At 40.3% G+C, this 23972-nt stretch overlaps 1 protein-coding gene across 1 annotated transcript in view; it reads left to right on the top strand.

The window, feature by feature from the left end:
- Fgd6 (FYVE, RhoGEF and PH domain containing 6) overlaps nucleotides 1-23972 on the top strand; it is a 111635-nt gene that overhangs the window by 5495 nt on the left and 82168 nt on the right. The window contains exon 2 of the mRNA XM_055627763.1: nucleotides 1432-3817. Coding sequence (XP_055483738.1) covers nucleotides 1432-3817 — 2386 coding nt within the window. The remainder of the gene's footprint in view (nucleotides 1-1431; nucleotides 3818-23972) is intronic.

Here is a 23972-nt window from a genome sequence, read left to right on the forward strand (position 1 = left end):
CTTAAGAGAAAATAGTCTGTGTGTTTCATTTTTAGATTTATGGGTCTTTTAAAAAATGATTTATTTCTTGTTTTGTTTGTGTTTATGTGTGTCTATTTGACTATATGTTCAGATATGAGTTCAGGTGCCTATGAAGGCTGGGAGAGGGTGTCACATCCCTTTGAGCTGGAGTTACAAGTTGTAAACTTCTTGATGTGAATGCTGGAACCACATTCTGCCCCTCTTGTTTGAATTGAGACCATGCTAAGCCACAGCGCCATCTCTCAAGCTCCCTTACTAGGGTCTTTTGTGTAAAGCTGTTGTCAAGTTCATGTAGGCGAAGAGCCGGCCTGCCCAAATGCAGCATTGTATACTAGGTAATGTGTGGTGAGGAAGAATTGCTACCCCAGAACTCGTGGCCATCCTCTAATGCTGGGCTGATGATACAGGCCAAAATTCCAGCACCCAGGACACGAAAGCAGAAGGATGTGAGTCTGAGGACAACCTGGTCTCATCATGATACCCTTGCTCAGAGAAATGAAACATACAAACACATAGTGCTAGCTGGTAAGGGATGAGAAAGACTTAGTCAGTCACCCATGGGAAATGAGATACAAATGTACAGATTGTATCTTCAGATACTCTCCATTTGCTTGATCTGGAGCCAGGCCTGGACATGTGATAAAATAAAGCTCTATGAAGAAATATGAAATTCCCAATTGATCTTTGGACAGAGAAATACCAGCCTCGTTATGAACCCTAATTAATACTAGTGAATTTACTTTCAGGTTTTTTTGTTTGTTTGTTTTGTTTTGCTTTTTAGGGTAGAAAATGTCTGCTTTCCACATTCATTTTTCAGAATGTTTTGGGGGTTTTATTAGGTAGATACTCTTTATAGCAGATGTTATGTTGTATCACAGAATAGTGCTGCTTATTTACATGAGAAACTTGGTGAGTTGCATATTGTAGGAAGCTCTTACTACCCCGTGGATAAGCTGAAGACACCGTGTAGAGCCACTAAATAAAAGCCAGTGATTTAACTGATGTCAAAGATAGAGGAAAATTAGCAGTGGATTAACTAAGAAATGTGCAGTACATACAAAGCTGTGTTACACTAGGACTTGACAATTTCAGGAATTTTCAAGAGTAATAAGAATTACTGTTGACTGTATAAGATAATGTAATCTGCCTAATAAAATGAAAGGTCATATTGTTAAAAAATGTTATTCAACAAGCATGATGTTGCATGCTTTTAGTCTTAGAAAGGCAGGAGTACCAGCCTGAAATACCTAGTAGGTACCAAGCCAGCCAGGGCTGCATAGCAAGACCGTGTCACAGAAAATTAAAAAAAAAAAAAAAAAAAAAAAAAAACAGTAAAATGTTATGTATTTTTTGTAATATCCTCTTGTGCTTGTCTACTTCATCATCTAAATATTACATTTTCCTTTCTAGAGCTTAAGAAGCCACCATTGGCTCCCAAGCCAAAGTTAGTGGGGACCAATAACAAACCAACTCCTCCTCCTATTGCACCTAAACCAGACGTTGTAAATGCTAGTGTTCCACGGTTAACAAAGAAAACTAAACCAGCAATTGCACCGAAACCAAAAGTTCTGACAAACTCTGTTGTTCAAGACATCAAGCAGTCACTGTCAAAGAACCCCACACTGGAGGAACGGGAGCCAGCACCACCCAAAAGCACTGACAAGTTTAATTGCAAAGATGTCGGCAATCCACACAGTGATTATATTTTACCAACGTGTTCATGCAGTTCTGTGTATATTCATGAGCCTGGGAATAGAGAAAGTCTGTGTGCAAAGCAGCTTGTTTTAGAGCCTCTGGGAATGAAAGAAAACTTAGAGAATAGTAAAAATGGTGAGTCCTCCTTAACTGCAAAGAGGGGGATTAGATGGGATTCTGGTGGTGAAAAGTGCTGGAGCCAGAGTGGAGTTGTCATAAAGGCAAACATCTTAGAGGAGAAACTCAAAGAGGTTCTCACACAGCCGCAATCACCTTGTAGCTCCCCAAGGAAGCACAGATCCCCAAACAACCCAGAAATGAATGGTGACTATAGTTGCAGCAGACAGATCAGGATTGAATTTGCAGATCTGTCCCCTTCCCCATCCAGCTTTGAAAAAGTTTCTGCTCACGACAGCTGCCACCCACAACTTCCTAGGGATGAAACTGAAAATTTTGAGACTAGTCAAGGTGGCAGTGTGGACAGTCACAGTCACCTTCACTCGTGTGCACTGGATGACAAAAGGATATCTTCAGATGGGACCAGTAGTAAGAAGACAGAGGTCAATGATCTTGGTCCTGTAGAAATCCACTTATTACCTTATACCTCAAAGTTTCCAACTCCCAAGCCCAGAAGGACACATGCCGCTCGCCTGCGGCGCCAAAAATATGTAGAGACTCCTAGTGAAAGTACAGAAGAGCCAGAGAATTCACACAATGGCTCTTCTTGTCTCCTTGAAGATAGTTTGAAAAACAATAAAGACAGTGTTCTTCATCAGAATGCTTTGTTTAGTCAGGGACAAGTGGACAAAGTGAAGCTAGCAAATAAAAGGGCATTGACCACTGATTCCAATGGCGACAGACAAGACTCAGCCAACTCTCAGAGAGCTGTGGCTCATGAAACAACTTCTTTTGAGAAAGTGGCACCTTCTTTAGACACAGACTCTGTGTTGAGTTCTGACAGCACGACGGAAGATGGTTCTAGTACGTTACCTGCTGCAGACAGCGAGCCTGCTTTTTTACAATGCAGTACTCAGTCTTTGAGCTTGCCTAAGCAAGTCAAATTAGCCTGCACTGAACATCCGCCAACTACCTGTAACACGGAATTGTCAGTTTCTCAGATACAAAAGGAATCTTCCTCTAAAATTGTTCCCCCAAAGCCACAGAGACACAGCCTGCCTGCTGCAGGAGTGCTTAAAAAGGCTGCTTCGGAGGAACTTGTAGAAAAAAACTCGTACTCTTCAAATAAAGAAACAAATTCAGAGAAAGGTCTGCAAAAGAAACACCTTCAACACTTGGGTCCCTCAAACCATGGGTTATCACCATCCTCCTCTGATATGCCCAACCTTACTTCTGAAAAGCCAGTGTGGAAGTTACCTCATCCTATTTTGCCTTTCTCAGGGAGCCCAGAAGCCTTGAGGCTTGTCACTTTATCCTTAAATAATGAGCCTTCTATTTCCCTTACCAAGCCAAGAGCAAAATCACTGTCTGCTGTGGAGACAGACCGGTGCAATAAACCATGCAAGGAACCTCCAAAGAAAATTTCTCTTAAAAAGTTGATGAATGTGAAACTTTCCATTGGTTTTATAAAGAGTGACTTCCAGAAATTTAGGTCGAAAAGCTGCCAACATGGGGATGTCACGACAGGACATATGCTCAATAGAGAGCTGAAAGGGCAGGAAAGTGATTGGCAAGGTTCAGTGACAGGAGACGAAAAGAGACGTAAACCCGCCAAGGCATATTCTGCAGAAAACTGCAGCCTGGTATCTCAAAAGGTGAAATCTTGGGGCCAGACCAGTGCCGGTAATGGTCAAAGAGCTGAGTCTTTGGATGACCAGATGCTCTCCAGGGACTCCTCCTGTCCTGTGTCTTACAAGTCTACTACAAGTGACTGCATGCCAGAGTATGAAAATGTCCGCCATTATGAGGAAATTCCAGAGTATGAGAATTTGCCCTTTGTCATGGCTGGAAGGAAAGCTCCAGAGGTGGGATGGCAGAACTCCAGCAGCATGGAGGACACTGATGCAAATCTGTATGAAGTACAAGAGCCTTATGATGTTCCAGATGGCCAGCTGCAACTTGATCCTAGACATCAGCCTCCCAGGTAATATGTAGGTGTCAGCTAGACCTGCACTTTTGCATGCATCGTTGTAATTAGCCCTGCAGAGCTCTGTGATACAGGACTTGGGGAAAATCAACAATTGAGGAACTGATTGAAAACATGTAGATGAAAGCAGTTCTGTGTCATATAGTAGGAAGGAGTATATTGCAAGCTTGTAATACTTTAGTAGTCAGTCAAAGACTTTAAATAGTAGCATTATAACTACTAGAAGGATGACCTAGACAAGGTCCCAGCCTCCCCCCATACCACCATGCAGCAGCATAGAACCCTAGGCAGGACATTGGTTAATTCAGTGACATTTGTGAAATTATGAAATCCATGAATTTACATATGGTGCCACTGTTGGAATACTCTAGATCTACAGAGCTTGCCACTCTGTAAGCATTATTTTACTTGCTGAGCTCTGGTAATAACAGGGAAATTCAGAATAGTGTTGTCTTCCTTCTTTTGTGTATGTAACTATCTATTCCACCTCTCTATTGAGATTTTACTCATCTTCAGTGGCTCAGCTTATCAGTCCCTGGCTTCATGGAGCTTCCAAGGCTACCTAGTAGGAAGTGTTTACATCCTACTCTGAACTCCCTATTATCCAGTGCTGTCCTTGCATTTTGTAGCTGAGTCTGACTTATGGCATATGGTTTATTGATGCATCTGATGTTCTGTGTTTATTTTTCTTTTAAAGTATTTGCTAACCTTTGACAATTTCATTCATGTACATTTTGTGTTTTGTCATTTTTTACTCCGCTACTCTCCCTCATCTCTTCCCCACTTGCACTGACTCTTTTTTTCTTCCAAGTAAGTTAACTCCTCCCTTATTTTCATGTCCTTTTGGCTTGTGGGGACTTTGTGGCTACACTACTGAAGAAAATGGCATTCAGTTTTAAGTGTCTTAAAGAGTTCTGGTTCTATCTTTTTATTCTACATAAGGCCAGACAAGGAGCATAGTAGGTACGGAATGGACACAGGAGAGAAGGAATGAAAAGGAGGCAAAGGAAATAAATCCTCCTCCTTTCTCTCTCTCTGTTGTTGTAGAGGCAGCATTTGCAGTGTTTCTTTAGTGTTTTAAAGTCTTTAGGTTATCCGAATACTCAAGTCTTAAAATGTGACTTGTAGAAATACTAACATAACTAGCACATACTGGAACTTTAAGCGGGGATTGGGGGGAGGATGGTATGAATTAGTAGTGAGTTAAATAAATAACATTGTCAAGGAAGTTAGAACATCAAGTAAAGCAGATTGTTTTGAGTTATGTTAATTTTCAGATACTCTCATGGTGTTTTTTTTTTTTTTAAATCATAATCTTTACTTTTCCTCTTTTTACTTGTGAAAGGTTCTTTTAATCCCTTTGCCTATTTTTTCTTGCAGCTGACCCCAGTTTGTTTATATGTCTTCTAAATGTTAATAGGTAGGCAAAGACCTCTTCCTTAGTGTAAATATTTTGACAGACCTGCCATCTAACTATTTGAAGAATTTATCTGTTTTTATATGTGTGATACTCTACCCATGAAGCTACTTTATTGGTATTTTAACATGCTTGTGTTAAATGTATTATTTATGCATGTGTGTGTACTGGCATATATGTGATGAGTTTGTTTATTCAGATACACTGTTATCCTCAGCTATTTTTTCTTGAGATAGGAGGCTTGACCTTGGGGTTTGTTCCTTTCTGGCTCTCAGATTTCAGTCCCAAGGGTTTAACCACTATCGCTGATATGGGTGGGTTCTTCACTTCTAGAACTTGTTTGTCTGATCTGCTGCTGGCTTGAAGGGAAGCAGGTTTGGAGACGCTAATGTAGATGGCCAGCCAGTGTGGCTGGTCAGGCATTCCTAAGGAGGGCTCTCTCTGGAGACCACAGGAAACTAACAATGGCACATTGGACAGGTTGCGAACTGTTAAGGACAGCCAGGTGAAGGATGGGCAGCTTTTGCTTTTGAAGTTTGAATTCCACACAGAGTTTTGTTTAAGTCATGAACAGGGAGTCCTCAATGGGCTTTGAGAGACCTAAAATGTGCCAGCTGAATCCAGAGCTATCAGCCATAGAGTCAGCCTCAAGCCTTAGAGTTTGTTCCTCTTGTAGTTGACTAGTCAAAGAAGGCAAAATGCAAGCCTTTCATGAGGAAGACTGTGGTAAAATGAAATGAGGTAAATGAGAGGCTGAGAGCTGAGAATATTCAAGTGGAAATCCTGAAGCTAGGTCTGTTTGCTGAAAATGTAGACCTGTGCCTTAGAATAATTCATTCAAAATGCAGGATCCCAGCTGGGCATGCAGTTTAGCAGTCTAGTACTTACTTGCCTAGCATGGTCAGATTTTCTTTGAGAGTCATCAAGAAAGTGTTCAACAGTATCTCAGCCCTCAGAGAAGGGAATCCTGTTCTTCTCTGAGGCTCTGGGTTAGAGTGTCACTCACTAGCTTTGGAGTCTGGATATTTAAACAACCTTCTGTTTGGCTGACTCAGAGGTATCCTAGTGGTCCCTTCTTTAAAACATAGATGTTTCATAAATCTGAACATTTACAAGTCTATAATCTATTTGTCATTTATCAGGAAATATTAAATAATAAACTGTGCCAAATTCTGATTAGGCTGTAGTCTAAAATTCACAATAATTCTAACTCATTGTTTTTCCCAAAGAATAGTGTTGGGAATAGAGGTAAAGGTTTTGTTTTGTTATTGTTGTTTGTTTTTGGTTTTTCCAGACAGGGTTTCTCTATGTAGCCCTGGCCATGCTGTAACTTACTCTAGACCATGCTGGTTTCCAACTCACAGAGATTGGCCTGCCTCTGCCTCCTAAGTGCTGGGACTAAAGGCATGTGCCACTACTACCCAGCTTTTCTTTGTGGTCCTATGAGAGGCAAGCTGTGATCAGGATTGGAGCATTAGCCTGGGTGGGATTTGAGTACCTGTTATCTCAGATGAATGGTTGGCTACTCAGCAGGGGTTGTGACCGATGAGGAATGAGGAAATTAGGGGGCCTGGCTGAAATTGCTGAGAGGGATATTGTTAAAGCACTGAGTGATAAGGAGGGAGGGGTGGAGTGGCTGTTTAGTAAGCAAAGGAGTTATTTACTTCCTTTTCTTTTATAATGTCTGTCCCTTCTCTTTTCCCTACCGGTCTCCTTTGTGAACTGAGCTTTTCTGAGCTCACAGGAGTGAGTGGTAGCTAGGGAGAAGGGAAGAGGGTAAAGAAAGGTACTGGGAAGCCCCAGGATGGGAAAGATGAACAAGGAGACAGATCTGGAGGTGAAGGAGAAAGGAAGAGGACTTCTGGGTTCAGAAATGTAAGCCTATTGTGTCACCGTTTGCCCACTGCTTTTGTGTCTTAAAAGTAATTTCTTTGGAAGTAGGATGTGAGTCACTCTGGAATGTCCTAGTGTTTGGGGCAGTTGTATTTATTTATTTATTTATTTATTTATTTATTTAGAGGCAGGGTTTTAGTGCAGGATAGCTTAGAAGTCTGTATAGTACAGGCTGGCTCCAAACTTGCACCCCTCCCGCCAAAGCATCTCCCTGGGGTGCTAGGATTATAACTGAGTCAACATTCAGGGCCAGAGTAAAACCTCTTCCCCAAAGTTTCTAAGATATCATAACCCTGAAAGAATTAGCATGTAATATACATCTCTGTTTCACTGGGTACCAATGGTAAATTTTCAGCTACTGCTTTTATCCAGGAAGCTTGATTTCATGTGAAAGGTTATAAAATTTATGTCATTGATGTAATTCAACTGAAGAACATGCAACAAAACAATAGCATTCAAATACTGAAATTTCTCTTTGAAATTAAAGCAGATTTTTCTGATTCTGGAAAAGAAAAAAAAGAAAAGAAAATTTTACATGGAAACTTTTCAGATTTTTCTTGTGGCATTTTGGTTTGTCCTCATAGACACTTAAAACATGTTGGCAATTGGATTTTTGTAACTAATCTAGTAATTCCTCCAACTAATTTTTCCCCCATGGATATTAAGCATTTGTGTATTTAAAGTTGAGTGTTTACTGGCGAGGAACTTCCCCCAGTGAGGCAATAGGTAATTACGGCACATGATATTTTTGTTGAAAGTTGTGCTGCTTGACTGGATGTTGAAGACTACTGTGGGCTGGGGTGTAGCTCAGTGATGCAATGCTTGCCTTGTGTGCCTGAGGTCCTAGATATAGTCCTTCGGGCAACAAAAGCAAATAGACAGCCTTACAGATCCTTACATGGTGACACTCGAGCCAACAGGATCAGACTTGGCTTTTGGGAGCTGATGAGTTCTGTTTTTATAACTGTAGAAAGTGCATGTTATCAGTACTCTGGAGGGAGGAGGCTAGGGGCAGCCTGAGATAGAAGTAGGATTAGGAATATGAATTGTTCCTTGAAACCGCCCAGAAGTCCTAGTCTCAACCAGTTTGCATTTATCTTTTAGTCTTCCAGAAACAGAATTAAAAAGAAAGCAACTAGACTTCAGAATAATCTTTTTCATTAATGTGCATGACTGTATTCCTGATGAAGACTAAATGCTATTTTTGGTTGGTTGTTTTCTTTCCATGTTAAACATAGGACTGGGCTTAATACACTGCCCAGTAGCTTTACAGGGCTTCTGTACTGTAACTTGGCAGTCCTGGTAGACATCCGATTGTGTTTACCATCTGGTGGTATTGTTGAATTTTAATGATGTGATTAAACAATAAAAGAGCAAGCGACAAATTAATTGTATAACAGGCAGTTTCTATGTTGTCATACCACAGGTGAGATCATACCCAACTAGAAGGTGAGGGTGGGGCATGTAATATCAGCAGTGGCCCTTTCCTGTGAGTTATTTTTAGATTCAGGAAATATAAAAATTTGTATGCCTCTCTAACTCTGTGCTTCATAGTCACATGGTTTTGGCAAATCTGCTTGTTTACATTCTTACCCTATATTTGACACTGTGGCTAGAAGAATTAGATTTCATTTCTTCCTGGGAAAGCTGCTCCAGGGGATTGTTTCCCCTCTCTGGATTTGGCGGCACCTACACATGTGTGGCATACAATCATCAAACATAGAAATTAAGCGGAAACTAATCATTTAGCTCAAATTATAATGCTACCTTCATTAGTTTATTTGCCAATAATGGCACACATTGCCTTGTCTACCTTTAATGTATGGTTGGTTACCCAAGAGTCCAGGGTATGATTTCCCAGTTTACTAATGCTGCAGTCTTATTTTCTGGCACTCCCCATTGCAGTACTTTCAAATTACATAGTCATTTTCCTGTTATGCCTTTTTTAACATTTAATTTTTAGATTTTAAATTTTATGTTATGTGTATGATTGTTTTTGCCCGTATTTATGTATGCATGTATGTATGTGTAGCATGTGCATGCCTGGTACCCAGGAAAGTCAGAAGAGGGCATGAGATCTGGAACTGGAGTTACAGATGGTTGTAAGCCACCATATGGGTAGTGGGAATTGAACCTGGGTCCTCTGTAAGAGTGACCAGTGCTCTTAACTCTCTCTCCACCTCTCCAAGCCACTCCTCCATCCTCTTTTATTTTCTAAGAAAGTAGGACAGTAACCTAACTCCTACTCCATTACTTTTTTTTCTGTTCTGAAAATTCATTGTTAGCTTCAAACATCTTAATAGATTTGGTACATTCATATGTTGATCAATTGTCTACTTATCTTTACTTATCAGGGCCTTAAAAGACTATATATGTAAACTGGGCAGGTCTGTAATTGCAGTACTGGGAAGCAGAGGCAGAAGGACCTTGAGTTTTGAGTCATTCTTAGCTAAATAATCAAGCCTGGGCTATATGAGGCCACAGGACTGAAGTCAGAAGCCAGAGCCCTGAAGCAGTTTCCATTTACTGAAGTGATCATTGTAACCTTGTGAAATCTACCTCTTGTGGTAGGTTTGGGTGCTGAGGAGGAAATCATTACTTGGCAAGTGGGAAAGATGAACTTGGCCTGGAGGTCCCCAGGTAGATAAGGGGGAATTCCAGGTTCAGGGTCCTTTTTGTTCCTGTTTGTACAGAAGGGAATGAACATTTTTCCCTTTCTGGAATTCCTAAGTAACAACTGTGTTGAGCATGACTTTTGTAAGCTTTCTGTGTACTTCCAGATAGCCCTTAAAATTTGTCATCTTTCTCCTGGAATCACAGAGATGCATTTGTTAGAGAAAGCCCTTTTGGATTAAACAAGTATGATGCTTATATTAGCCTATTTATTTTAATGCTTTTTTTGGTGGGGAGTATCATTGAGCAGGGCCTTCCTCTGTAGCTCTGGCTGGCATGGTATGCCACTGTGGTAGCCCAGACTGTTCTTAATCTTCCTGCCTCACTTTCCCCGGTACTGGGATTACATGTGTTCGCCACAGTGCCTGGATTTAAAATAATTGTAAAACTAGGGCTGGATATGTAGCTCAGTTGGTAAATTGTTTGCCTAGTACAGGGCCTGGATTCAGTCCCCAGCACAGCATAAAAATAGGCATGCTGGTCATGGCTGTAATTCCCACACTCCTGGGGCAGAGACAGGAATGGATGAGAAGTTCAAGGCCATTTTTGGATATAACAAGTTCCAGGTTAGCTTAGGCTATATGACACCCTACTTCAAAAAAAATTTTTTTTGTTTTGTTTTTATTTTTTGAGACTGGATTTCTTTGTGTAGCCTTCACTGTCCTGGACAGTGTTGCTTTGTAGACTAGGCTGGCCTGGAACTCACAGAGATCTGCCTTCCTCTGCCTCCCAAATTCTGGGATTATAGAAGTGTTCCACTATACCTGGCTCAAAAAACTTTTTTTTAAAGACTATTTTAAGTACAGAGAACAGTTTGCATTGTAGGACATTTTAGTTTGGGGAATCTAAGAAGAATCACTGACACTTAAAGGAAATGCGGAATTTCAAAGCTTAAGTTCAAACCTGGGCATTGTGGCATATACCTGTAACACACGCCTGTGGCATATGCACCTGGCAAATGGAGGCAGGAATATCAGAGTTGAGTTCAAGGCCAGCCTGGGCTATAAAAGAGACCCTGTTTCCAGAAAAAGAAAGAAAGGAAGGAAGGAAGGAAGGAAGGAAGGAAGGAAGGAAGGAAGGAAGGAAGGAAGGAAGGAAGGAAGGAAGGAAGGAAGGGAAAGAAAGAGAGAGAAAGAGAGAGGAAGAAAGAAAAAAGAAAAGAAAGAAAGAGAGGGAGGAAGGAAGGGAAGAGTACTCACTGTTTTCTTGGTGATAGTGAGAAATTGCGTTGGTGGTGTGATTTGCCTCTGGTCATTTTGTTTGTGGATCTATAGGAAAAACAATAAAGTAGTTTTGACATTGTCAGAGATAATCTGTCACAGAAGTTGCAGAAAGAGGCACAACTCTGGACTGTCAGTGACATAAAGTGCTCCTGTGTCATTTTCCGGAACAGCAGCTGTCACCTATAGTTACCTTTCCCAGTTTCTCAGAATTTTTTGTTTTTGTAGATTCTTGTTGGTGACACTTGAGGGTGAACTGGAGTGTCATTATGCCCATTTATAAAATAAAGAAGTTGAATCATGTTGTTCAAGTGGCTTCATGAAAATGAGTGATGCTGGAAGAGCAGCTAGATTAGTGGCCAGAAGAGCCCTAGTCTTCAAGAGTCCATTTACTTGAGTGTCCCATTTATCAAGCATTTTGGTTTCTGCTACAGGATAAACTACATAATAAATATCGAACAAAGCAAGTCAGTTTCCCCTGAATGTTTGGATTAAAATAAAAAGAAAAGTGAATGTGTTTAATCTTTTTATGTTCCGAATGCTATGGCTGCTTGTTCAGCTCTTAGCGCTTGTGGACTCAGTTGAAAACTTTATGTTTTGCTTAGCCCATTTTCTTTTTTACCAGGGTCAGCCTCCTGGTAATATTTACAGGTGGGTAGGCTGGGACATACCTTGGCATCATTTGAAACATAGAGAGTGGATTTACTGGGGCTTTGCAAATCTGAAAATTCCTTTTGAATTTGTGATGTTTGGCAGCTGTAAGTCCAAGTCCAGGGACCACACAGAGAAAGAATGATTTGTGACTCTGTCCTGCCTTTTTCCTGGACTTTGGTATAATCCACACTCAGGAGCAGAGAGCTTTTGATTTTAATGAGAAGCTTTTTTTCCTCTTAACTGCCCTCCACAAGTCTAAAGGGGAGGGTAAAGGACAGTGTGTGCAACCAGCTTAGGCCATAGGAAGAGCAGAGGGAGGGTAGATGAGCTGGTTCACAAAGCCAGGTATGGTTTACTTGTTGTCAAAAGTTTTCTGCATCTTGGTCTATCAGGAGTTTGGGGATAAGGAAACTATTAAGGAGTATTCTTTTCTCTCCCAAATAAAGTAGTTTGAAATAAATTAATTATACCTTTCAGTAGTTCTAGGTTAAATATTCTTATAGACTTATTAACTAACTACAGGAGTCCTTAACAAAGCTTCTTTATCAGCCCCTTCACTCACTGATGAAATCAAAACCTTAGTAAGACACACAGACACCCCCCTCCCAGGAAAATGAGAAAATTTAAGACCAGGGCTCCAACCTGGGCCTCTAAAACTTCCTACTCCTTCTCATGCTGCTGGAAGGTCAGTTCTATTCCAGTGTTGGGAAAGTTCAGACTGACCTGCATCATGGCTGTGAAAGATGCTGTTACCTAGTTAAGAAGAAGGGCTCTCACACAGCTGCCACCGAAACACAGACTGACATGGCCTGTGTGTTTAAAATGGGTTAGGGAGGTAACTGCTTGAATTAAGCAGACTCTTTCAACATGCAGTTTGGAGTAAGAGTTAGAGGGTATGTGCCCAGGCTGAGACTCCTAGATGCAAGTCATTCCCCTGCCTCAGCCTCAGCATACCACCAGACCCTATTCAAAAATGTAAAATTGCCTGGTGCTATTGGCATATGTTAACAACACTTACTTTCCTTGTGCCACCAGATTCCTTCAATCCAGGGCTCCCTTTGCCCTACCAAAAGTCAGAACCAGAGTCTCAAGGAATAGAAATGCTGTTCTCTTCAGATACTATGCCTGGGTTTGGTGTGGAACCAGTCACTACTGTATTTCTGATAGGCACAGAGTTCTGCTAGGAGTGGTTGCATGCATGATTTAGACCTCATTATTCTGTAAGATGGATCTTCCCGTTTTCTTTTGTAGATGAGGAACCTAAGTTGCCCAAAGACATGCAGACAGTACGTAGATAACCAGCTACTGAACTGGGAGTTTTGATCCTGTGGCATGTTGCCTCAAATCACAGCATCTTCATGTTACTCTTCACCGTTGGCCATGGTTTTAACATTCTATTATGTTTAGTACTGGTAGAGGCATGTGAACCTTTTATTCAGGGGTTATAAAGGAAAAAAATATTCCTGTTTAGAATCTATTAAAAATGCCCAGACTTTTCAAACAGGAATAACTCAGTACTTGCTCTAGGTAAGTAAGAGGTGCTAGCCAGGTAAGAGGTGCTTCAAACTTCGGAAACTGAATTATGTCGCATTTTTCATTTGATCTCTTTAGTGGTGGCCAGCACTCAAAGCAAGTTAACTGTGGTTTCTGGCACTTGCTAGTTGAGTGTGGTCATTCATGACATGGAAAGAATTATGCATGACTTAGATTTATGACTTATTTAAAACTTGCTTTTTTAATCTGTTGTTTTATGTTCCTCATTCATGCTTTCAGGTCCTTTTTTTTTTTTAACCCCTAAGGTTCTCTCATTTAATAAATCACTATTTATAAATTTCCCCAAATTAAATAATTTGGTAAAACTTAAATATCTTATATAATAACATCCTTTCCTCATTTTGAGATAAGACCTTATTTGTAGACCAGACTGGCCTCAAACTTTGACCCTCCTGCCCCTGTATCCCAGGCAGTAGCATGATAGACATATGCCAGCACTTGCAGCTTAAATTATCTCTATTGAGCACTATCTGTCTGAAGCACTAGCATTATTATCTGTGGGGGAAAAAATGGGCTTAAGTAAATGGTAGCGTATTTCTCTGAGAGAGGCAAATGGTGGATAGTAGACAATAAATCAAATATTTTTTTTTTCTTTTAAACAAGTAGACTTTCTGAAGATTTTGGGTCATCATGAGAAGGTTAAGACCTAGACCCTGGATGCAGGTGTGTATTCAGTCAGGATAGGAGCAGAGATGTTCCTAGACAGATCTACTGGCATTATTGCTATGACAACTAAGTAGGTCAGGCACTAACCTTGTCCCATCTGAGTCTTGCTACATTTTCCACTAAGATGCCGCTTCATGACCTATACTGTTTTCCTTTCTTTTTCTCCTCTTGGCATATAAGATAGAAACCGATGTGGATCTGTGTGTGTGTGTGTGTGTGTGTGTGTGTGTGTGTGTATGTGTGTTTGTGTGTGTGTGTTTGTTGACTCATTGTGCCTTTTCATTTAGTATGGCTCATCCTGCTTAGGCTCCAGTGACCATAGTGTGTCTCATTTCAAGCAAACCAGTGCCCTAAGTCATATTTAAATTACCTCTGTGCATACCTCTTGGGTATTTTTGCACTATTTGCATACTTTAATTATGGTGCTAGTTGTAACAGGTTTCTCCAAAGTAAGCCTGGTAAGATTGTCTATAGGTAGCTACAGGTACATGAAAGCACTCAAACTGTATTGCAATTAAAATACCCTGTAATTCAGACTTTCAATGGATTTGTAATGTTTTCTCAATTTAAACCAAATTAAAACCTTTCTAGAAATGGCCCATGTCTGTTAGCCGGGTGGTCAGGGTGTTTCCTGTCGAAGGATGTGTGAGTAGGGGCCTGTAGTGTTTAGTCTGCTGGTGTAGACGCACACATTTGTTGTTTCACTGCCTTGTGTAACTCACTTCCTGCCTCTCTAGTTCTCCCACATTTCATGTGTTAAGGCAGGGTGGAAAAGGGTGGGCAAGAATGAGCTGCACTCTGTCCTTTGGAAGAGCCTGATGTCCTCACTGTGCAAGTAGCTGTGCACATCTGGAGATTCCTGCCCAAAGACAGCTGATTTCTGACCTCTCTGGTTTTCACATAACCATTGTGGCATTTTAAATGCTAATGAGGATACTTTTAGGTGATCCCATACTTAGCTAATCGGATACTTGAGAGACATTTGAAATTTTAGACTTTATTTGTTGGACTTTGAAAGTAACTTATAAATGAAATTCATAGTAAAACTCATTTTTTACTTTGTTGTTGTTGTTTTTTGAGACGTAGTCTTGCTGTATAGCCCTGGGTGAAACTCTATGTGTAGAATGAATCACTGCACCTGACTTTTTTTTTCTTTAATGGAAATTAAGCCAGCCCTTTAATTCCAGCACTTGAGAGGCCAGAACATCTCTGTGAGTTTGAGGCCAGCTTGGTCCACATATGGAGTTCTAGGCCAGCCAGGCCTAGAGAGTCAAACCCTTTCTCAATAAATAGACAGATAGTTAAAATCTGGGAAATCAGGAAGCATACAATTGCCTACTGTTAAAGCCATGGTGGCTCAGCCTCTGGAAATGGTTTATTGTTGTTTATGAGAATTTTTATTGGTAAGAGTTGTAGATTCAAATGAAGCAAAGCACACCTAAGTGTGTTCCCTTTAGGGAGAGTGTCACTGATAAATTCACTGAGATTCAGGTTTCCTCAGATTATGCTTTTAAAAAGAGTTTTTAAAGCCACCCACCCCTCTGTCAACTCTCTCCCCAATCCCTGGCAACTACTAATCCATTTAAAACATTTCAGCTACCCCAGTAATGTTATATAAAATGCAACTATGGTGGATATAGCTTCTTGGGATTGGCTTTCTTCATTCACTATGGCTCTCTGTAGGTCCATCCAACCTGTATCTACCAGTAGTCCTCTACAAAATTATTATTCCTGAGTAGAATCTGATTTAAGTGAAATGCAGGCTGGTTTTGCTTTCTGGTGCTCTTACAAATAAAGCTGTAATGAACATTTCTTTGGGTTCAGGTTTTTGTGTTGATACACATTTTCAATCCCTTGGATAAAGCCCTAACAATGCATTTATTTAATTAATATTTAGTTTTATAAGAAATTATCAAGCCATTTTTGAAATTTTATTTTTCATTATTATGTGTAGTGTGTGTGTGTGTGTGTGTGTGTGTGTGTGAGAATATATGCCATGGTGAGCATATGGAGGGCAGAAGACAACTTTGTGGTTGGTTCTCTCCTTTACATGGGCTCCAGGGATTGAACTCATCAGACCAGTAGCAAGTTCTTTTTTTTTTCTTCCCTCCCCCCGACCCCTTTGAGACAGGGTTTCTCTGAATAACCTTGGCTGTCCTGGACTCACCTTGTAGACCAGACTGGCCTTGAACTCACAGAGATCCACCTGCCTCTGCTTCCCAGAGTCCTGGGATTATAGGTGTGTGCCTCCATGCCTGGCACAAGTTCTTTACTATCTGAGCCATCGTGTCAACGCAGGAATTACCTGACTCTTCCAGAGCAAGGGTAATATGTTATTTCCCATCAGCATTATGTAATAGAATGGGAGGAGGGCCAGGAATCCAGTGTCTCAGCATCTTGGCCAATAGTAGGTAAATGTTTTTGTTTGTTTGTTTGTTTTTTAGATTGTGATATATGTATAGTGGTATCCTATTGTTCTATTAATTTGCATTTGCTTGGTGGTTATTGATGTTGAGTATCCTTTCACGTGCCTGTTTGTTATCTGTATATACACTTACGTGAAGTCACTATTTCTTTTCTTTTTGTTCCTTTTTTTGTGATGCTGGGGTTAAAAACCTCAGGTCTTATACTAACCAGATGCTGACCATTAAGCTACATCTCCAGCTGTCTTCCCTAACCCCACTCCCATGTGTGTGTATGTGGGCCGAGTGTTGGTGGGGAGTGTTTGTTTTTGTTTTTGATTTTTTGTTTTGTTTTGTTTTTTTGAGACACGGTTTCTTTATGTAGCCTTGGCTATCCTGGAACTCACTCTGTAGACTAGGCTGGCCTCGAACTCAAAAAAATCCACCTGCCTCTGCCTCCCGAGCACTGAGGTTAAAGGTGTGGGCCACCATCGCCAGGCAAGTGTGTGTTTTCTAATGAGAGTTCTTGGTTCATTTTATTATTATTATTATTATTATTATTTTTTTTTTATTTTTTTTTTTTTGTGGGGGAAATAATTTGTATTATGAATTTATAAAGCTCAGGCTGGTCTCAGGCTCATCATCTTCTTACCCTAGCCTACTGAATGTTGGGATTACATTATATATCCAGCTCAGTTTATCATTCTTTTTAAGAGTTTCTTTGTTATCAAACTCATTGGCACCCCACTCACTAGAGAATAAAATTCTCTATAGCTTAGTATTTAAAACCTTTTATGTCTGACCACAATCAGCCTTTCCAGGATTTTAATCTTATTACCTACCTACTAATGTGACCATGCCAGTTCCCCTTTGTTACACTTACAGCTTTGTTACACTATCCAATAAATTCTACCTAGACATTATTTCTTACCCTTGTAGACTTAACTGAGTGTTATTCTTTAGTATATACATTGTGGCTTACTCTTTGTCTTCTTTTTTAGACAGGATATCATGTAGACTAGGTTGGCCTCGGACTTACTGTGTGCCAGAGGATGACTTCAACCTCAGATTCTCTTGCCTTCACTCCCAAGAGCTGCAGTGACAGGTCTGGGGTACCACACCCAGTTTTGTGCTGTGCTAATGTTAAACCCAGGGCTTTGCTCCTGCCAAGCAAGCACTCTATTTACTGACTCATATCCCTACCCTTCCTCTTCTGACCTAGGAAGAGGAACAGATACACTCCTACACGTACTTTGTTGCTTTTATCTGTCTATCCAGTTTCATTTTTCTTTCTGCCGTTTCCTGTTCCTATCAACACATTATTTCTTTATGATTGTGTCTCTTCTAGAACATGGCCTTCATGACCGGGAGTCGCATTGTGATACATTGCTCCATCACTAGTGCGTAGGGTACTTTTTGGCATATAGTAGATGCTTAGTGAATGCTTAGTGAAAGAATGAATGTGACAGTACATTTCTGTACATCTGTGTCTTTGCTCTCTCCCATAGCATATTGCCTAGCATATAATGTGCATACTACAATAAAAATTGTTTATTGTATTTTTACTATATGCCAAACAGTGCAAGGTACCCTGTTCTTAGGAATTTAATAGTTACACAGCACTAATGTATCATTCTTTTGGAATACTCCATTGACCTCCCTCTTACTCACAGATATGTGAGAATCAAAACCGTGAAGGATTACAAGCACCTTTGAACCTTTGGCCCTACCTGTTACTGGTACAAATTAGATGACTACATCTGAGCAAATAGTATTGAGGTTAAATATTGCTTTTATTTGTGTGAGGTCAGAGTCTAGCTGCATTTTGAGTACGCTAGTGTTCCACCAACCAGGCTTCCAGAATGCACAGGAAACATCTGTTAATTTTGGAACACAGTTACATTCATTGGGAGAATTACTGCTGTTGACTAAAAGTATTCATTTGGAGAAGTGCAATTGAGTTCAAAGATCATATGAGTGCTAAGCATCTTTATTAGTTCATAGGGAGCATCTGACTATGTTGCGGGGCGGTTAAAAAATGACTGTGTTCACCCGTCACTGTTCCTCTTCCCCAGAACCCGCACCAGTAGAGCGGTTCCTGATACTGTCTTATGGAGACCTTATATTTCTTACTTTTCTGTTGTGGTAAAGCATTGTGACCAAAAGCAATGGAACGTGGAAAGGCCTTTTTATGCTATAATTCTCAGGTCCCATCTCATCACAGAGGGAGGTCAGGGCAAGATTACGGAGACAGAAACTACACAGAAGCCATGGAAGAATGCTGCTTTCTAGCTTGCTCCCCAGGGCTACCTCAGTATGCTTTCTGATATAACTCAGAAGCACATGTCCAGGGGTGGCCCTGTTCCCAGTGAGATGAGCCCTCCATGTCAATCGCTGATCAAGAAAATGCCCCACAGACTTGCCCAAAGGGCAATCTAATGGAAGCATTTTCTCAGTTGAGATTCCTCTTCTCAGATGACTCTAACATGTGTCCAGCTGACATCAAACAAACAAACAAACCAAAAAAACCCAACCAGGACAAACCTCAAGATATCATGTACTGTTCAGAAAGTACAAAGATAATTGTAGCACTGAAAAAAATTTTTAAAATCTAAAAATTGAAGAAATTCGCTTTAAATAAAAGAACTATCTGTGTGTCTTAAATGTGCTAAGAGTAGGAGTGGAAGAAATCAGACAGCCCACAGATAGATAGTTTTGGAGTTAGCAGAAGTTTACCAAGATGTCTTGGTAACAGGCTTTGTGAGCATGTGTAATCAGGAGCAAAGAGCAATGAATAATTCCTGCATGCTTGTGCTCAGCTTACTTTTTCTTTTTCTGCAGTCTTAAGAACCAAACCCAGGGAATGGCCCTGCCCACTTTTAGGGTGGGCTCTCCCATATCAGTTAAGGTAATCAAGACACCCCCACACATACAATATGCTCATAGGCCAGCCTGCTGCAGATATCCCTGTGATCCTGGTATTGAGTTAATTAAAAGAACTATTGCAATGCCTTCCCTCTTAAAGTCTTAAATATTCTTTCTAGTTCTTGGGCTGCATAGTAAGTTCTCAGGCAGTCCTCGCTACAGAGGGACACCCTGTTTCAAAAAAGTATAAAAAGAAATCAGTCGAGAAGTTGATCCTGGTGTGCCCTCAAGTGCCCAGGAGGCACAGGTGGGAGGATGAAGGGATCCAGGAAAGCTCAGGCTGCGTAAGAAGACATCCCCACCTTCAAACAGGCAGCGTGGAAAGAAAATTGGCCCTACTGTTTAGTTAAGAGTATAAAAGAAAAATAAGAAGGGCGAAAGCTTTCTGTGCTGAAAGAAATGGATTTGAACTCATTAGCATATATAAAATCTCTTAGAAGGACAGAGTTATTTAAAAAATAAAATAACAAAAATTTAATTATTTCAAATTACAAAAACAAGCAAATGTGTTGACTGTAGTTTTTTTGAGGGCTTTTCTAATGCTGGAATTAGTTTCGGAGCTTGGCACCATAGCGCACGCAGTGCTCTGGGAGGCAGAGGCTAGTGGATCTCTAAGTTCAAGGCCAGCCTGGTCTACAAAGAGAGTCCTGGAAAGCCAAGGCTATATAGAGAAACTCTGTCTCAAAAAACAAAAATAAACAAAGAATTAGTTTAGGTATGCTTTGCTTTCTGCATTTGTTCCTTGGTTAACTGTTAATTCTTTCACATGATCATAGTCTAAAGCGAGATCTTGGGCACTTTTTTGCATGTCACTATATTAGGAACTGTAGTCACTGACAACACTGTATTAGGAACTCTGAGCCAGGTGGGTGTTGTAGCACATGCAGGAAGCTTGGGAATTCAAGGGCAAACTGCTATATAGCAAGATCCTGTAGGGAAGCAAATAAAAAAAGGTAGCAATTCTAAACACTCTTAATTAATTCTTAGCGAGGGAGCCTCACGCTGTTAAAAAGCAAAAGGTGTTTTGTGAGCGAGTTTGTGCTCTCTGTGAATGTGTTCTCCACGTGCTCACTGAAATCTTGTCCCTCTAAGGATTTCTGTAGGCTGCTTTTCTGGAGTCTTCTGGGTGGACCTGTCAGTCAAACCTGTGTTTATGAATGCAGTGAAGGTGTTGGTGCATGTTTCTGCTTTACCATATCACCGGATACTCAACTGGAAACATTTCTTTTTCCTTCTCTTTACCTTGCAAAGTACAAAGATTTGATCATTCCTCCTGGGCTGTGACTGAAGAAGAGATCTAGCGTACTAGAAGAGTTCCTTTAGAGATTGTCTGCTGTCAAGTGTTCTGAAAACCATTGCTATGGTACACGTAGCAGCACGGTCAGGTTGGTTTGTTGTTGGGTTGGTTTTTTAATTTTTTTCCCATTTATGAGGAAGACCAAATGGGAATACCTGTCTCCAACCTGCCCTGCCCTTGTTCTTTCCTTCTCAAATATTAAAAAAAGAGAACATTGTTAATGAGCAATGCTTAAAATAATTGATATTAGTAAACCTGGGCAGGGAGAATGGGGTTTAAAACTATTTACCAGTTAGTTTAATTATAAAAATTATACACACCTTTTAAAAATTTATAAAATAAAAGGTAAACATTCTCTTCATTCCTCTCACCGGGGAAATTACTTGTTTTTTGTTTTGACTGTTGGTTTGTTTTTCTCTTCAATATGGAAAGTTTTAGCATATGTGGAAAGTTTAGGCGGCATCAAGCTGTCTCTGGGAGTCTATTGTTTGAGGAATAGGGAAGGAAAGCCTGGCTGACTTAGCAGTGTGCTCGGGATCACAGTCCCATCTGCCTCCTCCTGGGTTTGTGCCCAACTCAAGGCCTGACCCACTGGCTGCTTGAATGGGAAGAGCAATATGTGCCACCGGCATAGAGAGAGGGTGCTGGCTGCCTCTGCCTGCTGGTTATTTATCTTTTGCCTTCTCCTCTGATTTTAGAAAGAACAAGGGCACTCTGTGAAATGTTCACTTTAGGAAGGCAATCAGCAACTTTGTTGCATTCATGACAGTCTTTTCCAGTGTCCTTCATAGGCCTATTTCTGCTCTTAGAATTCCTCAAAGTAATTATCACTGTACAAAGAGGGACAAAGAAATAGTGGAATGCTACTAAATGAACCAGTGTTTAGGTTAGTGACTAAAATTCTTTAGAAGCAGGAAACAGTATGATTGAGAGCTTGAGGATTTTACTGTATGAGTAGTAAGCTCCCCAGAAACATGCAGCCCGAGGAGATGCACTGCAAGGCTCACCCGACTTCGGTGTGGGAAGGGGTTCTTCACTTAGACACTCAGGCCAGTGGTGAGTACTTCCTCAGGACTGATAATGCAGAGGCTCTTCTCTAGTGGTTGCCTCTGCACATCTGGATTCTAAGTGTCTGCAGCAATCATTTCTCCCTTTTAGTGCTATCGACAGTAGCATAGAGGAGAGGATAAAAGGACAGGCAGACTAACTCTCTCTACAAAAGTATTGTTTGTAAATTGCTTCCATTGGTTCATATAGTCCTCATAAAATTCTGTTACATGGACTCATTATTGTCTTCATGTTATGAATGAAGAAAACTGAGACACGGACAGGTTAAAGACTTGCTAAATTTCAGGAAACCAGTCAATGCAGACTGAGACCCAAAACCCAGGTAGCACCCAGAGCAGATGTAATTATACTGCAGACCAGCAAAGTTTTCCCTTAAAATGCATCTGGGAAATATACTTGACAGACTATAACTTTCCCCTTGCATGTATTCAGCTCTACCTGTGCAAAGTTATACAAAAATGAGTATTCTCGGGTTCAATAAAACTTTGTCTGTGGGCACATTCCTTTGATAACATAAGCTTCATTATGCTCTAGGAAGCAAAATACCCTTGCTTCATTGCTAAGTACACATTAAAATGGAAAATGCCTCAGAAACTGCATTTCAAAATTAAAAATTTGATGTTGTATAGCATTTTCACATGTCAAATAGTTCTTTTTTCACGCTTTGAAAGGGTATTTAGCAAGCCAAACATGTGGCGGCACACCCCTGTAATGCCAGCGATCATGAGACCAATATGGGACTGTAAATTTGACCTTGGCCTGGGCTATTAAGACTCTGTATCAAAAAAGAAAGAAATATTCCTAACTTTGTAGGCATAAAAACAAATGGTAGGTGGCTACACCTAGTTGTACTCTCCTGTGCCTGGGCTCAGACATTAGGATTAGATCTAATTTATTCATGCAATAAATCAGGTCTCTGTCAAACTAGGGGTAAAGAAGAAGAAATCTAGGCTATTGCCATTTTATCTACTTGGCAAACCCTAATGTCTTTCTCTTCTCATGACTTTTGTTGTTGTTTTGCTTTGCCTTTTTAAAAATTAATTTTTATTTTATTTTTTAGAGTTACCATTTTATTTTGTGTGTTTGAGTGTTTTGCTTGCTTGTGTGTCTAGTCCATATGCATGGTCAGACTCTAAGGAAGTCCAGAAGAGACATTGTATTCCCTGGAACTGAAATTATAAACAGTGTGAGCCACCATGTAGGGGCTAGGAATTGAACCTGAGTCCTCTGCAAGAACAAGTGTTCTTATTATATAGCTCTACATCACCTTCTTTTTTGTTGTTATTGCATTTCCCTCCTCAAACCCTTCCATATGCCTCTCCTTGGTCTCTTTCAAATGTATGGTATCTTTTTTCCATCAGTTGTTATTACATATGTACATGCATACATACACATACATATGTATATTCCTAAATACATAAACACAGGCTGTTCAGTCTGCATAATGTTACTTGCATGTCCGTTTTCAGAGCTGATCTTTGGTATTGTATAACCAGTTGATGTGCTCTTTCCCTGGGGAAGACTGTTTTGCGCTCAGCAATTTTTAGTTGCCTGTAGTTCTTTCCGTAGAGTCCAGGCCTCATGAGCTTCTGTCCTCTTCTCATTCTTATTCAGCTCATGTCTTGGCAGTCATGTGGTTGTAGCTCCCTGACTTTCCTAGGAGACACAGTCTTACAGCAAACTTCCTATTTTCCTTGGGCTCTTACAATCTTTCCATTCCTTCCTCAGTGATTCCTGAACCATAGGTATAAGAGCTGTGTTGTGGATGTTATCACTTGGGACTAGGCTCCACAACTCTGCACGTTTACTGCTTGTGTTTTTTTGTTTGTTTGTTTGTTTGTTTTTTGTTTTTTTGTTTTTTTTTTTGGTAATGGTCTCCATATGCTGCAAAAAGAAGTTTCCTTGATGTGGGGTCAGAGCTTCACTTATCTGCTTAGACCTTGAAGATTAGTTTAAGTTGTATTTGTCTCTTATCTATTGCATATGATAGACATGTGTGCTTACATTATTTCATTGAACCTTAATAGCAGGTGATATTCAGTTTTGTGGCTGAAAGAAACATTTAATCAAAAAGCTTAAATAGCTAACCAATTACATATAGACAAATGAGAGGTGGAGCCTAGCTTCAAATACAGGTCTGTTTTGGACTAAGACAAGTGTTTTTCTTCTCTATAGAAGACAGCCTCTCCTTTGCTCCTAAACATGTTTGCTGCTGTAAAGAAATGCTTGGATACTATTCAAAGTGTATCTTTATGTCTCCCTTATTAAGTGCATGTTTAATTTTACTGCCTTTACATTTTCCCTTGTTATTATAGTTTGCTAGAACTGTCAAGGGTTTTTGAGCGGGTGGTTTTGAAAGACTCTAAAAATAAATAGAATTAGT

Source organism: Psammomys obesus, unplaced genomic scaffold (genome assembly GCF_907164565.1).
Source record: "Psammomys obesus unplaced genomic scaffold, mPsaObe1.curated_primary_1811, whole genome shotgun sequence".
In the NCBI taxonomy this organism is placed as follows: domain Eukaryota; kingdom Metazoa; phylum Chordata; class Mammalia; order Rodentia; family Muridae; genus Psammomys; species Psammomys obesus.